We start from the raw sequence: 17,776 nt of genomic DNA, 5'->3' as shown, positions 1-17,776 counted from the left end.
CTTGCATGCATGTAACGCTCTGACAGTTTCAAAGCGTTATTTCCTAGCTTGTTGTTGGAACATTTCCTTTAGCTGCTTAAGCATCTCAAAGGCATCATGATGTTCCAGGTCCTTTTGCAAGTCTGGAATCATGGTGGCTAACATGAGGCATGCTACCTCTGTAGAGTCATCCGTGTGCTTAGTCCAAGCATGTCGGATGCTCTTTGTGGCATTAGCAGGGGGTTCCTCGGGAACGGGTCCATCAAGTATATACGACTTCTTTTCGACTTTGAGAACAATTCTCAAATTACGATACCAGTTTAAGAAGTTCGTATCATTGAATTTTTCCTTCTCTAAGACAGATCTTAGAGAAAGGTGGTGAACGGATGTAGTTGCATTGGGTGACATCTACAAAATTAACAAAGTTCTTTTAGTTTTTTAATATTTGATCCTTTAATAATTAATTACCCTAACTTTCTTATGAAAAATTAATTTGTTAAAGGCTAGAATCCAAGTTACATTTAACCTTGAGTGGTTGGCTGATGCTCTCTCCACTAAGTTTAAATCAACAAGGTAGGTAGCAATTACCAATTGCTAGTCTAATACAATTTCTATATCTTAATGGGATCCTTAACAACAATTGTCAACTGGTATGTTTAATCCCATCTATGCCTTGGGCCTCTTGCGTTTGGCTGATGCTCTCTCCACAAGAAGCACCAATTAAGTTGTCCTATTTAAAAACTATGATGTTCAGCCCAAGACTGTCATGGGAATCGCGAAACACCATCTCGGTAATCACAGGACGACCGTGGTGGTTGGCTGATGCTCTCTCCACAACGACGTACAAATGACAAGCGAGTGTCTTAAAAAGGATGGCATAAACTTACATTTTAAAAGGGATTTTGTGTTTTGTATTATTTCAATTTGACAAAACATTTCGTATAATAATTGTTGCATGCATTCAACAATATATTATACGTATACTTTAGATAAAATCATATTTTATATGTTGGTCTTGAGTTTATAGAATCTCTATTTTAGTCACTCACGGCTTGTCCAATTTTAAACTAATATCCTATATTAATATGTATATATTGAGCGCGCTAACTTAAGACCAATTTTAATTTCTAATAAAACTCATTTTATTTAAAACTTTATACAAGAGTTTGGTTTAAATTTATTAAATTCATAATTTATTAAAATTCATAATTTTAATGTCAATTTTGAGCTGTATGTTAAAAACTCTTTTTTATTAAAACTCATTTTATATTTTTATGAAAAGCCATTTTCAAAATTATATATAAATTTACCAAACTCTTATTTGTGTTTAATTTGTTAAAAAAAATATTTTCTAGCATGGAAATATCCTATATTCAAACATGCGACATACAAACATAAACACAACAATTAATATGTGCATAGTCAAGCCTTTTCCTAATCGGTTTTCGTAAGCCAAACGAAGAGACCGGGTCAATCTAAGGACATGACAAATATCCATGCTCCATTGTGATGTCTTGAAGCTCCCACTTGCCTAGTCAACATTTGGTGTTGCAAATGGCTCCAAAATTGCTTAGAATTCCGTCTTGAATTTTCTTCATGTCTTCTTACATTTTTATAGATAAAATATACAAGTCTACACTAATATTTTTACATCTCAAAAATAAACAAAACATGAAAAATAAAATTATTACAAACCATTATAAATGAAAGAATAATTACAACCCAATCGATTTTCAACACAACCAAACATCACAAAATGACCTAAAGGCATTCTATGCACCATGCAACTTAATATATCAACTAGTATATATATAGCAACTTCTACAACCATACATGCATGTAAAAGGAATGGTTGTAGCAAATAAAATAACTAAGTTGCAGTTTAGAAATCTACAACTTTTCCTTTTTAGAAGAGAAGTTGTTCATTTCTAATAATAAGAACAAGTTCTTATTATATATAACACAGGTTTCTTAACACATACAAAAGCGGCTCTGATACCACTGTTGGGGTTTGTATTATTTTCATAAATCTATTTAGCAGCAGAAGCGCGTACAACAATCTTTAAACCTTTCAAAAACTCCACACCAAGGATCCGATTGCATGCTGTTAAGAAAACTAAATACTAAAGAGGGGGTTTAAAGACTACAACCTTTGAAGTCTTTGAACCTGAGAAGAAATAAATGCTTAAAATGTAGGAGCCAAAGTAGCCTCCCTCTATCGGTAATTCACACTTGAACAAATTAAAACAACACCAAATGGATGCTAGTCCTCCAACCCTTTCTTAAGAGCAAGTTGTATAAAACTTCTTTCACCAACTTATACGTATTATTTCTTGTTTTGTTGCTAGTAGGATTTTTTCTCATTTAAAACCACCACTAAGTTGTGATTATATGAGAATATCAAATGAGTCATGATTATCTTCTGCTTAAATGAACAATATTAGAAGTTGGTATCTTATACGAACTAGATACTACCATAAAGCCAAAAGTGAACATCATTTGCATCTTAAATCAAGGATGTAAAGAAACCACTAAGTATTTCTTTTATGTTTATTATTTCACTCTATCATATTCCCATATGATTACATTGATCACATGGACAAGTAGCAAGTTAGTGGATTCTTTTCTTTTTATATATAACCAAACAAGCATCATTACTAGCAAAATGTATATGTGTACATTTTCATATAAACAAAATAATTTACAAGTAACAAAGTTTACTTACAAGATAATAATATCATATATATTAAGGTTGATCATATTAGATCATATCTAAATATGTTATTGGTATGTATTTATTCTATGTGTGTGACCCTTTAGGTTCATATGTTATTAGAAGTGTAAACATAAGTTGTGTCTTGGGCATTAATAACCAACACTTAACTCAGTCGTTGTTTCTTTCTCACTTAATCTGTCATTTAATTTAAAAATTGGTCTGTTTCCCAGAATCCCAGGAGACAGAGAATGAGACCCCGTTCCAATAAAAGACAAATGAAAATGGGACTTAATACAGAAAAAAGTAAACAACCCCTCAGTCTGACCCCATGGATGTAAGATGAAAAATTCTCAACAAAGTCTGACCCCATGGATGTAAGATGAAAAATTCTCAACAACAATTTATTCACTGTAATGTAAAAGAATGAAAAAAAAAAGAAAAAGAAACTTTACCATGTCAATTATTACAAAAAAACAACATAAAATGAACACGCGTATATAGTTATTGGGGAAACTACATTCTAGTTGTATGGTGGATCGAAAATTGACAAAATTTGAACATTGAACCTTAAGGTATACCAGTTAGAATTGGCTTCCCTCTTCCCATTGTAAAACCCCTTGTTCCGTCTGGCATTCTTGGCCCTTTGGGGCTCTGTTTTGTTGGTGATGCTTCACCAGCATGTGGAGACGTTGCGAGTAGTATGCGGGTCCCATGTGTCGGGGTCCGTGACTTTGATTTTCCACGCCCTCGTGCCCATCCTTTCTTTGAGCTTTCCTCACTCTGCCAAAAAAATTGCAACTTAACGTTTCATAATGTTGATAGATGAGTCAAAAGCTTTGTAACGGTCTGTCCCATATTAAACAACAGGGTGAAACTTGTGAACGCTATAAGTCTTCAAGTTGTGTACTCACGTTATTGTCAACAGCTGGTTCTGAAGTTGCACTGTTAGGTTGAGAAGACTCTTCCGACATGTCAAAGTCATCATCGTCGTCAATTACCCCATCAAAGTCTGTTTTTTTGGTCTTCAGAACAGATTTTGGCTAGATTATAGAATTACACAAGTTAGATAATAATCTTTATTGGAATGTAGTTCTCATAACTATCTAAAATAAATATTCAGGATCACATACTGAACGTCGGATAAGCAACCTAACACGGAATCCTTTTCTCCAGTTTCCTTCATCGTTTAATTTGTCAACCTGTAAACAATCTGTCTTATTAAAAAACAGATTATGTGAAAGCAAAACTTCGATTCTAAGAGATTAAGAAGGGAATCATACTGCTTTCTCTGCCATTTTGGTAGATTCATACTCCACTAAGGCATGTAGCTTCAATACAAAACCAGGACACATTAAACACAACATTCAAAATGAGTATGATATTAAATCATAAGACAAAACAGTTGATTTTATACCTTGTTACTAAAAACATAATCTCCTTTCGATTGTGATGAATTGGGCTCCACGGGATGACATATTCGGATGGCTTTAACACTGGCTAACACTTATTTTGTATCAACTACTGTCCGAATAGATTTAAATTGCCACAAAATATCGAAAAGTTTGAAACTTTACCTTCCCACAACACTAAAGATTTTCTCAAGATTTTGATGAGAATGATCTTCAGGAAGATTCTCACCAACAATCGTACGGGACTAATCATAAAAACGAAACCCGAATCAGGTTAAAGTTGTGAAAATTCTAACAAAGCATTCAAGTATTGCACGCGTCAACTTACCTGTAACTCTTCTTTATCTTTCTCTGTAAAGGGATGTTTACGCCTAACCTTTTTGCCATCGCTGCTTACAATCTAAACTTAATTGAAGTACGTGTAATTAGCCCGAGGAGCCAAAAAATCAATACATGGAAATGAGTGGGTCAAAAAACGAACCAACTTTGAAGAGGAACGAAGAGCTTGGGCGAGCAAATGATTATTATTGACGCATGACTTTATTTTCTTCATTGACGCAATGACAGATATCGGAACTGTAACAATATAAAAAAAAACTAACCGGATTACATAATCTTACATTAATAATGTTAATTGTATATGACTAATGTGATCTAACCATAGCCTTCTGGATCGTTGTTTATGTGTTTCACCAAGGTCTCATTTGCAAGCAGGCTCAGGCCACTGAATTGATATTCCACCTGTTACAACTATATGATATACATATTTCATAATTCAAAAAGAATATTATAGCAACAATATTTCACAATGTTACATGGATCAAACTGACTTAAAACAAACTTATGAAAAGGGACCTGTTTGATGATTTTTTGTTGAAGATTTTCAGTTAGGACATTGACATTCTTGGAGTAATTGGTAACCAAAACATTCGGGCTCGTAAAAATATGCATTTGTTGATCTTGATCACCAGCACCAGCATAAATCCAATCAGCTGATCCACTTCCATCATGCCCACCCATTCCTAAACAATTGAAATACGGGTAAAAATAACCCGAAACCGGAGATTGTGTACGCGAACTTGGCACAAATTCGGGTGCTTCAGCATTGAATTTAAAAGATTTCGGGCTCGAAATTGCTCTCTCTTCTTCCCTTTTCGTTGTCATGTCGGATTCTTCTTTCATTTTTTCTTTTGGGCGTGTCTGCGCCATTATTGTTTTGATTACTACCGTATATTTTTTGGTTTTCTACTTTTGAATTTTTTTTTTTTTTGTATTTTTAGAAGTGAAAAACTAATCTAAATTATGAAATATTGTTTGTTATTCTCTTGTTCTTCTTCTTGTTAGAATAGAAAAACAAAAATTGTATTAACTTTTTAGGTGAAATGTGAAATTGTGTTGGAACGTAGAATTTGGCATATATTTCTCTAATTGTTCAACTGCAATTTTTGACCGTTGATGCACATTTTGCGCCGGATGACAAATTCTGTTATTGCATGAAAAGAATTTGTATACTGTATAAATTACTGTTTTATGAATATAATCTTAACTAATCTTTGAAGATTATTGTTTAATTAAACATTCGTCATCCCTTTTTTAGTTACTACCCTTCACCTTACACATATTCAAGACTAAATCTTCTATATCTATAAAGTAAATAAATTAAATACTTTAATTTAGATGTTACTATTGTTAATTGTTAATTCCTGAAACGATATTAGAATTGGTTGAGTAACCTCGATAAACCCATGTGTTACAAAATCTTATATTTTTCAAAATAAAACATAACGAAGCTTTCGATGTATGATACTTCCATATGGAATATAATAAAGTTTGTTCACATGGTATTATAAATTAATAAAAAATTACAACGTAAATTAAATAACATGGTTTTTTTTTTTTTTTTTTTTTAATCAATGGATGAATTTGATATAAGAGCTCTAAGAGTCGAAACAAATTGTCACCGTTAAAGAGATTTAACACCGGAAACACTGGTGCGCACGACTCCCCTCCGGTGTTAAATCACCCTTAAATCGATGTTAAATACATCACCGTTACCAATCTAACGCTGTGTTAAGAGATTTAACACTGGGGACATCGGTGCACACGACTCCCCTCCGGTGTTAAATCACCGTTAAATCACCAACCAAACAAATAATATTATTAAAAGTGTTAAAAACATAATTAATTAATGATTTAACACTGAAAGATTTTCCTGTTTTGACCTCAGTGTTAAATCTCAATGTTAAGCTTAACACCGAGATTTAACACTGAACGACTCCTGGTAGTTTAATGCAAACACATATATTTATAAAAAAGTCGTTGATGGAAAATATATATTATCTTATGGGCTGAATTACTTAAATTGCACAACTTCAAAGATTCTTGCAATCAGCAAATCTTTGAACGGTGTTTTCCTAAAAACATTAAGGCATAGATTCCGCGATTAGGACACAGAGATAAGGTTTGTCTTTATTTTTAAATTTGACTAAATATAATAAGTAATTAATTATTATATATTATCTTATCTTATAATAAATGATAAGTTAATTAATCTATATTATATTAAAGTTCTGGTTGTTGACTATTTAAGTTGATGTTGAGGTTATAGTTATCCCCTAAGAACTTGACAAAAATAAATACGTTTTGGTGTTATTGTTATCCTATCAAGTAGTTTGTCACCATACACAATTCATGTTGCATATATTTTATAGAAATGATAATGATAATTTATTACTATTATTAAACAAAAAAAGTATAACATAATTACATATTAAAGATATATGATGTTTTTTTTGCCTCTTAATGATATTTAATACGATAACTTTATATCATTTTGAGTAATTATTCGAAATAATTATCAAACAAATCATTATCATTCAAAATTAGGTTTTAGCATAACATTTAATTCATCAAAATTTTGAACCATTCAACCTTTAATGAATATGTTTTATCAAACAAGCTCATAGATTATGGTAAAAAGAACATATTTACTTTAATACAGATATGTGGTTTCTATTTGAAAACATACCAATTATAAAATAAACTTTATTTATTAAACTCATTATACGTAATTATTAATTGTGATTAATATAATTTATGAAAAATATACTTTGCTAAATGCTTTTAATATATGCCCTTAGGGTATTAGTTAGAAAAATCTTATATGTATGTATAACCAAAACTCCATATTACATTCCAATCAAGGCAGTCCTATATATGCTGCTGATTGATTGAGATTCCAACTTAATGATAAGTATTTTAGTGGCAGATAAAAGGCATCTTGGGAAAAGTACAAAAAAATTGGATGGTTTGCAAATTATGGCATTTTATTACAGGACAATAAATCAGGTTGTATATTAATTTGTTAGTGTTTGGCACAAGGAATCTTTATAAACACATACATATACTAATATGATATTAGTATGAAATGATAAGAATACACAAGGTCATGTAAAAACAAAATTCACTCTAAAGGTTGAAACTGTATCAAAAAATATAAAATTACCCTTTGAGTTATCAGATTTGTAATCACTAGCATCCATTAATTTGCTTGAAATCTAAGGGACCAATGAGAGCGCGACATGTTACGCGAAAATCACATGTGATTGGAAAAAAATTAAAAAAAAAATTATTTTTACGGAAAAAAAAATTTCTGCAATTTTTTTTTTTTGAAACTTTTTTTTTTTGCAAAATTTTTTTTACAATCAATATGTGATTCTGCATGTCAATCACATGTGATTATGCATGTCAAATCCAATCACATGTGATTATGCATGTCAATCACATGTGATTATGTATGTCAAATCCAATCACATGTGATTGTAGAAAAAAAAATTTCGAAAAAAATTCAAAAAAAAAATTTTTTTCTAAAAAAAAAAAATTCTTTGAAATTTTTTTCAATCACATGTGATTTCGCGCCGCGTCACGCTCTCATTGGTCCCTTTGATCTCAACTTAATTTATGGATTCAAATTAATATTCCTCCTGAGTTATCAAGGTAAATAAACTTCAACCCAAATTAAATAAATCTTTTTATGATCCAAAAGGAAGTTAGGAAGGAATTATTAAATAAAGTAAATCCAAATAACAAAAACACTTGAGACCTTTCTTGAAGATGCTCATACCAATAATAATACTCTTAAAATACTTGTATCCTTCAATGATAATGTTCCTCATCTCAAATACAAATGTGCCTTGCATGAAAGCTACTTGGACAAAGAATCCAAGAAAATTGGCAACAACTCAAGTCTGTAAAAGTTTAATATAGAACTCCAATAAAACAACTAATCCTGCAAAATTTCATCATTCTTTATGTATAAGTTATTTTTTTATAATATATTTATATTCTCAACTATATAACCTAAACCTCTGCAATTTACCAATTGTTTTATTAACCAAGAACTCATGAGTTATACATCATCATTGGGCGATGTGTGCATATGACCTTTCCAGCAGTAGTTCTCAGATTTAGTATCATCTCCATCGTCCAAACTGTCGCCACCAGTAGTGGATGTTCCACCAATGGTACCAATTAAAAGTGGGCCATCAGGAGAACCCGACTGTGAAATACCATGCTTTGATGATTCTACGTATTCGTGATCTTGTGAGGACATCCACAACCCGCCCAAAACACCACCAGATTGATTTGCAGATGATGTGTTAGAAGATGGAAGTCTTCGTGTATGAAGCCTGTATTTCTACATTATACAAGAAAAATTTTAACATATGTTTAGTGTTCATAAAATTAACATTAATATGGATAATTGTAAGTTAAGATATAATGAAAAAGTTGAGAGCTTTATGTGCTTAAAGCATTAAAACTCACCTGAAGATGACTTTTCACTTCGTCATTAGTAAGGCCTTCAACTTGCATAAGCTCTCTAATCTGCTTAGGCGTTGCAGCTGCAAAACATTCAAACAAAGCATACTTAAGAATAATAATCATAGTATTATCATAATAAGTTTTGACTTGCTATTTCAGATATCATGAAATCTTAATTAAACCTTAACATAATTGAATCTTGACACAACCATATACAATTCATAACTGCAAGAAAGGATTAAAGTTTCAAGGACTAACCTTGAGAACCACCAAGTTGTTGCAGGGCATTGACGAACCGTCTATGCAACTCAGCAGACCAACATCTTCTTTGTTTTCTGGATGTTTGTTGCTGTGATGGTGGCTGACCCTGAGGTGTTACGCTTTGTATATTCAATTGACCATTCGATGCAGAACATGAAACCAACTTGCTATTATCACTAGTTTTGGCAAGTAAAACATTTCCCCTAACCGAATTTTTGATTCCAGACGTAACAAGCGAAAGCCCAGGAACTGGTAATTCATCCCTATCTTGTTCTCTTGTTGTACCCACCATTGTAAACCCACAACATCCCTTAAATGGAATAAAAGCTCTCCCAGGATTTGTAATTCCATCATGCTCCTGTCACACACATCAAACATTTAGTCATTCATACAAACATTTGGTAAGTCAATTATGAAAAAGTATGATTATGCACCTTTTTTTACCTTAGTAGTTACTCTCTTTACCGAATCAGACTTCCGATTTTCGATACGGTTTGTGTTTGTAACAGATTTGATGTCATTGGTGTTCCAAAGCTGTGTAGAACTCAGCCAATTTTTCTTATCTCCAACACCATTTTCTTTCCTGATCATTTTGCTTTCTGTATCTTCATCATAACTTTTTTTAACTGGTAAAAATTCTTCAAGTACTGGCTCAACACTAGATGATGATTTCTTTAACACCATTGATTCCTCTTTCAAAGCTATAATTGCTGTAAAAAAAAAAAACTTTCACTTAGCAATTTCATCGAACAGTTGGTGGGCATAATTACTATTCCAAAATTTTAACACTCGCATTCTATAACAGACATTAAAATCCAAATCAAAATCATCAAATTCATATATATCACAACACGAAAACTTGAAAACAACTCATCTATGAACCCAATTGAACAGAATGATTACGAATAAAAACTAACCATCATTCATGAGAAGCACGCAAAGAGGTAATTCACGTTTAAATGCATCAATTTTGCGCATTTCGGTTTCTAATCGGCAAACAAAATCATCGAGTTTGAAAAGCTTGTCAGAAATGTTACCGATTCTAGATAGTTCTACAAGGAATTGAGTGATGGATTTAGGGATGAAAGTTGGTTTTAAATCCAAAGTTAGCTCAGGTGATAGATTCAAACTCCCCATGTTTTTGTTTATTCTATTTTGTTTGATGATGATTATGACGATCAAAATGGATACAGAGAGAAAGAGAAGGGAGTGATGATATATTTATATATACATATACATATACATACATGTGATTATATATATGATGATGATGATGATGATCAAGATGCATATGCAGATAGAATTTGTAAGAAAAATGAAATTTTGGGAATCTAGAAAGAGAAAGTGGAAAGCGCATAAGATTCTGATAAGAGGTGCATCACACTCGGTTCGTCGCATATAGGAGGAGTATTACTGTAATATTTTGAGTGGCTGATTCACAAAAAATCAAATAATTTTAATTTATTTTTTTTATTTATGGAATAAAATACCAAAATTACCCTTCATTAATCCAGTTTTCTTCCGAACACCAGTATTATATTATATTACAGTATATATTTTGTTAATTAAATAAATAAGTATAGTGTTTAGAGTTGAAGTAAGTCATGTAAAAATTACTGTACGTGTTTATTTTCTAAACTCACTATGAAATTATTTACACCTTTTCTATTTGTTTGTACGAATCATTTAGAGTCTGTTTCAATAAAAAAAATTAATTAATCGCACAATGATTTAATAAATAATACTTTAAAAGTTTCAATTTAACTTAGTTCTGAATCATAATAACTTATTTATTAATTATTGTGAATTAACTTTATGAACCCTGTAACCATTGAGCCATTGGCTCAATGGTACTCGTGCCTGTAAATGCTATTGGACGCTACTAAGTGGAAGCTCAATTTAGAAAAGAAAAAAAAAAGGGCGCATATTCAAGTCCTCGGAGGCTCAAAATGTTGAGGGACTTCGGTCCGTGTCATTTTGAGTTTGAAGGGGGTTAAACTCGGATCTGACACTTAGTATGGTTTGTGAACGGGGTATAACCAGTTGTACTATCGGGTATAGAATCGTGGGTTGCTTATCAACACATGGTTTGTGATTTTGCATGTCTATCCCAATATACACGTTTTATGAATGATGTAAAATCGATTTATTGAACTTGTTAACTAACAAATAACGAAATACGTATAATTGTTTTACAAATGTTTTGTATATAATTTAAAGAGTGTATTAAATGAAATGGAGATGTTGAATGAATAAATAAAATAGTTTTACTTCTCTGAATGGTTCTCCACAATATGTTGAACAATTAAGATTATTTGTCATTCGAAAGTCATAATAAACACACTGAATACTGAATTATTCATCATTGAGTGCTGAAACTTGAAACATTCAATTAAAAAGTAATCGAAAGGTAATCAAACATCTAAATTTACTTAAAGTTGAAATTGTCTATATATTAAATACTCTTTTGTTCCATTATAAACATCTAGAGTTCTTTTTTAGTTGTTTCAAATCGTTAATGATATAGTTAAATCTCTTTCATTTAAAAATAGACATATCGAGTATGTTTGGCCGAATTAACTAGTAGCGGATAGATGGTACTTGCAATTTGAAGCGATGGCAAAAAGACCTGTACTTGATGGGTAAGCCCAACGCTTTTGGGCCGGGTTGGGATCCAGATATTCGGATTTTAGACCGGTATGAGGATGATTTTATTTTATTTTATTTTATGCATGCTCGAGTACGGGGATGAATTAAATACAAACCCGCATACCCGACTCGAATGAGATTTCAATTTTATTAGTATCGAATAAAAATAATAATAATACTATAAGCTAAAATGTAGTATTGTACTATTGTTTAATACTTATATATCGTCATTTAGATTTAGTACTCATATTAATAATATCATTATTGAAACACAAATTGAAATGGATGAATGATGAATGAGATTGACGAACAACCGGATATTCAATACTCGCAAGAAAAGTAAGTAAATGAAGATCCATGTTTACCGTGGGAAACCCGATAACCCTACGGTTAGTAGGTAAATGGACCCGACGGGTATGGTGAAATGTCCCGTTCTTATTGATTAAAAACGTTCCATATTAATTGATTTCGTTGCGAGGTTTTGACCTCTATATGAGACGTTTTTCAAAGACTGCATTCATTTTAAAACAAACCATAACCTTTATTTCATCAATAAAGGTTTAAAAAGCTTTACGTAGATTATCAAATAATGATAATCTAAAATATCCTGTTTACACACAATCATTACATAATGGTTTACAATACAAATATGTTACAACAAAATAAGTTTCTTGAATGCAGTTTTTACACAATATCATACAAGCATGGACTCCAAATCTCGTCCTTATTTAAGTATGCGACAGCGGAAGCTCTTAATAATCACCTGAGAATAAACATGCTTAAAACGTCAACAAAAATGTTGGTGAGTTATAGGTTTAACCTATATATATCAAATCATAATAATAGACCACAAGATTTCATATTTCAATACACATCCCATACATAGAGATAAAAATCATTCATTTGGTGAACACCTGGTAACCGACATTAACAAGATGCATATATAAGAATATCCCCATCATTCCGGGACACCCTTCGGATATGATATAAATTTCGAAGTACTAAAGCATCCGGTACTTTGGATGGGGTTTGTTAAGCCCAATAGATCTATCTTTAGGATTCGCGTCAATTAGGGTGTCTGTTCCCTAATTCTTAGATTACCAGACTTAATAAAAAGGGGCATATTCGATTTCGATAATTCAACCATAGAATGTAGTTTCACGTACTTGTGTCTATTTTGTAAATCATTTATAAAACCTGCATGTATTCTCATCCCAAAAATATTAGATTTTAAAAGTGGGACTATAACTCACTTTCACAGATTTTTACTTCGTCGGGAAGTAAGATTTGGCCACTGGTTGATTCACGAACCTATAACAATATATACATATATATCAAAGTATGTTCAAAATATATTTACAACACTTTTAATATATTTTGATGTTTTAAGTTTATTAAGTCAGCTGTCCTCGTTAGTAACCTACAACTAGTTGTCCACAGTTAGATGTACAGAAATAAATCGATAAATATTATCTTGAATCAATCCACGACCCAGTGTATACGTATCTCAGTATTGATCACAACTCAAACTATATATATTTTGGAATCAACCTCAACCCTGTATAGCTAACTCCAACATTCACATATAGAGTGTCTATGGTTGTTCCGAAATATATATAGATGTGTCGACATGATAGGTCGAAACATTGTATACGTGTCTATGGTATCTCAAGATTACATAATATACAATACAAGTTGATTAAGTTATGGTTGGAATAGATTTGTTACCAATTTTCACGTAGCTAAAATGAGAAAAATTATCCAATCTTGTTTTACCCATAACTTCTTCATTTTAAATCCGTTTTGAGTGAATCAAATTGCTATGATTTCATATTGAACTCTATTTTATGAATCTAAACAAAAAAAGTATAGGTTTATAGTCGGAAAAATAAGTTACAAGTCGTTTTTGTAAAGGTAGTCATTTCAGTCGAAAGAACGACGTCTAGATGACCATTTTAGAAAACATACTTCCACTTTGAGTTTAACCATAATTTTTGGATATAGTTTCATGTTCATAATAAAAATCATTTTCTCAGAATAACAACTTTTAAATCAAAGTTTATCATAGTTTTTAATTAACTAACCCAAAACAGCCCGCGGTGTTACTACGACGGCGTAAATCCGGTTTTACGGTGTTTTTCGTGTTTCCAGGTTTTAAATCATTAAGTTAGCATATCATATAGATATAGAACATGTGTTTAGTTGATTTTAAAAGTCAAGTTAGAAGGATTAACTTTTGTTTGCGAACAAGTTTAGAATTAACTAAACTTTATTCTAGTGATTACAAGTTTAAACCTTCGAATAAGATAGCTTTATATGTATGAATCGAATGATGTTATGAACATCATTACTACCTTAAGTTCCTTGGATAAACCTACTGGAAAAGAGAAAAATAGATCTAGCTTCAACGGATCCTTGGATGGCTCGAAGTTCTTGAAGCAGAATCATGACACGAAAACAAGTTCAAGTAAGATCATCACTTGAAATAAGATTGTTATAGTTATAGAAATTGAACCAAAGTTTGAATATGATTATTACCTTGTATTAGAATGATAACCTACTGTAAGAAACAAAGATTTCTTGAGGTTGGATGATCACCTTACAAGATTGGAAGTGAGCTAGCAAACTTGAAAGTATTCTTGATTTTATGTAACTAGAACTTGTAGAATATATGAAGAACACTTAGAACTTGAAGATAGAACTTGAGAGAGATCAATTAGATGAATAAAATTGAAGAATGAAAGTGTTTGTAGGTGTTTTTGGTCGTTGGTGTATGGATTAGATATAAAGGATATGTAATTTTGTTTTCATGTAAATAAGTCATGAATGATTACTCATATTTTTGTAATTTTATGAGATATTTCATGCTAGTTGCCAAATGATGGTTCCCACATGTGTTAGGTGACTCACATGGGCTGCTAAGAGCTTATCATTGGAGTGTATATACCAATAGTACATACATCTAAAAGCTGTGTATTGTACGAGTATGAATACGGGTGCATACGAGTAGAATTGTTGATGAAACTGAACGAGGATGTAATTGTAAGCATTTTTGTTAAGTAGAAGTATTTTGATAAGTGTATTGAAGTCTTTCAAAAGTATATAAATACATATTAAAACACTACATGTATATACATTTTAACTGAGTCGTTAAGTCATCGTTAGTCGTTACATGTAAGTGTTGTTTTGAAACCTTTAGGTTAACGATCTTGTTAAATGTTGTTAACCCAATGTTTATAATATCAAATGAGATTTTAAATTATTATATTATCATGATATTATCATGTATGAATATCTCTTAATATGATATATATCCATTAAATGTCTTTACAACGATAATCGTTACATATATGTCTCGTTTAAAAATCATTAAGTTAGTAGTCTTGTTTTTACATATGTAGTTCATTGTTAATATACTTAATGATATGTTTACTTATCATAGTATCATGTTAAATATATATATATCCATATATATGTCATCATATAGTTTTTACAAGTTTTAACGTTCGTGAATCACCGGTCAACTTGGGTGGTCAATTGTCTATATGAAACATATTTCAATTAATCAAGTCTTAACAAGTTTGATTGCTTAACATGTTGGAAACATTTAATCATGTAAATATCAATCTCAATTAATATATATAAACATGGAAAAGTTCGGGTCACTACAGTACCTACCCGTTAAATAAATTTCGTCCCGAAATTTTAAGCTGTTGAAGGTGTTGACGAATCTTCTGGAAATAGATGCGGGTATTTCTTCTTCATCTGATCTTCACACTCCCAGGTGAACTCGGGTCCTCTACGAGCATTCCATCGAACCTTAACAATTGGTATCTTGTTTTGCTTAAGTCTTTTAACCTCACGATCCATTATTTCGACGGGTTCTTCGATGAATTGAAGTTTTTCGTTGATTTGGATTTCATATAACGGAATAGTGAGATCTTCTTTAGCAAAACATTTCTTCAAATTCGAGACATGGAAAGTGTTATGTACAGCCGCGAGTTGTTGAGGTAACTCAAGTCGGTAAGCTACTAGTCCGACACGATCAATAATCTTGAATGGTCCAATATACCTTGGATTTAATTTCCCTCGTTTACCAAATCGAACAAAGCATTTCCAAGGTGCAACTTTAAGCATGACCATCTCTCCAATTTCAAATTCTATATTTTTTCTTTTAATGTCAGCGTAGCTCTTTTGTCGACTTTGGGCGGTTTTCAATCGTTGTTGAATTTGGATGATCTTCTCGGTAGTTTCTTGTATAATCTCCGGACCCGTAATCTGTCTATCCCCCACTTCACTCCAACAAATCGGAGACCTGCACTTTCTACCATAAAGTGCTTCAAACGGCGCCATCTCAATGCTTGAATGGTAGCTGTTGTTGTAGGAAAATTCTGCTAACGGTAGATGTCGATCCCAACTGTTTCCGAAATCAATAACACATGCTCGTAGCATGTCTTCAAGCGTTTGTATCGTCCTTTCGCTCTGCCCATCAGTTTGTGGATGATAGGCAGTACTCATGTCTAGACGAGTTCCTAATGCTTGCTGTAATGTCTGCCAGAATCTTGAAATAAATCTGCCATCCCTATCAGAGATAATAGAGATTGGTATTCCATGTCTGGAGACGACTTCCTTCAAATACAGTCGTGCTAACTTCTCCATCTTGTCATCTTCTCTTATTGGCAGGAAGTGTGCTGATTTGGTGAGACGATCAACTATTACCCAAATAGTATCAAAACCACTTGCAGTCCTTGGCAATTTAGTGATGAAATCCATGGTAATGTTTTCCCATTTCCATTCTGAGATTTCGGGTTGTTGAAGTAGACCTGATGGTTTCTGATGCTCAGCTTTGACCTTAGAACACGTCAAACATTCTCCTACGTATTTAGCAACATCGGCTTTCATACCCGGCCACCAAAAATGTTTCTTGAGATCCTTGTACATCTTCCCCGTTCCAGGATGTATTGAGTATCTGGTTTTATGAGCTTCTCTAAGTACCATTTCTCTCATATCTCCAAATTTTGGTACCCAAATCCTTTCAGCCCTATACCGGGTTCCGTCTTCCCGAATATTAAGATGCTTCTCCGATCCTTTGGGTATTTCATCCTTTAAATTTCCCTCTTTTAAAACTCCTTGTTGCGCCTCCTTTATTTGAGTAGTAAGGTTATTATGAATCATTATATTCATAGATTTTACTCGAATGGGTTCTCTGTCCTTCCTGCTCAAGGCATCGGCTACCACATTTGCCTTCCCCGGGTGGTAACGAATCTCAAAGTCATAATCATTCAACAATTCAATCCACCTACGCTGCCTCATATTCAGTTGTTTCTGATTAAATATGTGTTGAAGACTTTTGTGGTCGGTATATATAATACTTTTGACCCCATATAAGTAGTGCCTCCAAGTCTTTAATGCAAAAACAACCGCGCCTAATTCTAAATCATGCGTCGTACAATTTTGTTCGTGAATCTTCAATTGTCTAGACGCATAAGCAATCACCTTCGTTCGTTGCATTAATACACAACCGAGACCTTGCTTTGATGCGTCACAATAAATCACAAAATCATCATTCCCTTCAGGCAATGACAATATAGGTGCCGTAGTTAGCTTTTTCTTCAATAACTGAAACGCTTTCTCTTGTTCATCATTCCATTCAAATTTCTTCCCTTTATGCGTTAATGCAGCCAAGGGTTTTGCTATTCTGGAAAAGTCTTGGATGAACCTTCTGTAGTAACCGGCTAGTCCTAAAAACTGGCGTATGTGTTTCGGAGTTTTTGGGGTTTCCCACTTTTCAACAGTTTCTATCTTTGCCGGATCCACCTTAATACCTTCTTTGTTCACTATGTGACCGAGGAATTGAACTTCTTCCAACCAAAATGCACACTTTGAAAACTTAGCGTACAATTCTTCCTTCCTCAATACTTCTAACACCTTTCTCAAATGT

The 17,776-nt window shown here is 32.5% G+C and overlaps 2 protein-coding genes across 2 annotated transcripts; both read right to left on the bottom strand.

Moving 5' to 3' along the window:
- Positions 1–3,139: 3,139 nt before the first annotated feature.
- Positions 3,140–5,323, bottom strand: LOC139845400 (la-related protein 6C-like). The gene is made up of 10 exons (XM_071835659.1): positions 4,960–5,323; positions 4,764–4,845; positions 4,586–4,680; positions 4,433–4,504; positions 4,270–4,349; positions 4,110–4,188; positions 3,976–4,023; positions 3,826–3,894; positions 3,607–3,735; positions 3,140–3,475 (listed from the first exon to the last, which is right to left on the bottom strand). Exons 1-10 carry the CDS (start codon positions 5,311–5,313, stop codon positions 3,263–3,265), a joined length of 1,221 nt encoding a protein of 406 aa, XP_071691760.1. The 5' UTR covers positions 5,314–5,323; the 3' UTR covers positions 3,140–3,262.
- A 3,100-nt stretch (positions 5,324–8,423) lies between these two features.
- Positions 8,424–10,550, bottom strand: LOC139845399 (transcription factor HHO6-like). Its single transcript, XM_071835658.1, has 5 exons — positions 10,104–10,550; positions 9,631–9,896; positions 9,184–9,544; positions 8,929–9,005; positions 8,424–8,800 (listed from the first exon to the last, which is right to left on the bottom strand). Exons 1-5 carry the CDS (start codon positions 10,321–10,323, stop codon positions 8,513–8,515), a joined length of 1,212 nt encoding a protein of 403 aa, XP_071691759.1. The 5' UTR covers positions 10,324–10,550; the 3' UTR covers positions 8,424–8,512.
- Positions 10,551–17,776: the final 7,226 nt, after the last annotated feature.

The sequence above is a fragment of the Rutidosis leptorrhynchoides genome, chromosome 4 (genome assembly GCF_046630445.1).
Source record: "Rutidosis leptorrhynchoides isolate AG116_Rl617_1_P2 chromosome 4, CSIRO_AGI_Rlap_v1, whole genome shotgun sequence".
Classification (NCBI taxonomy): domain Eukaryota; kingdom Viridiplantae; phylum Streptophyta; class Magnoliopsida; order Asterales; family Asteraceae; genus Rutidosis; species Rutidosis leptorrhynchoides.
The sequence above is the reverse complement of the archived record's forward strand: the minus strand, read 5'-3'. Positions and strand labels throughout refer to the sequence as shown.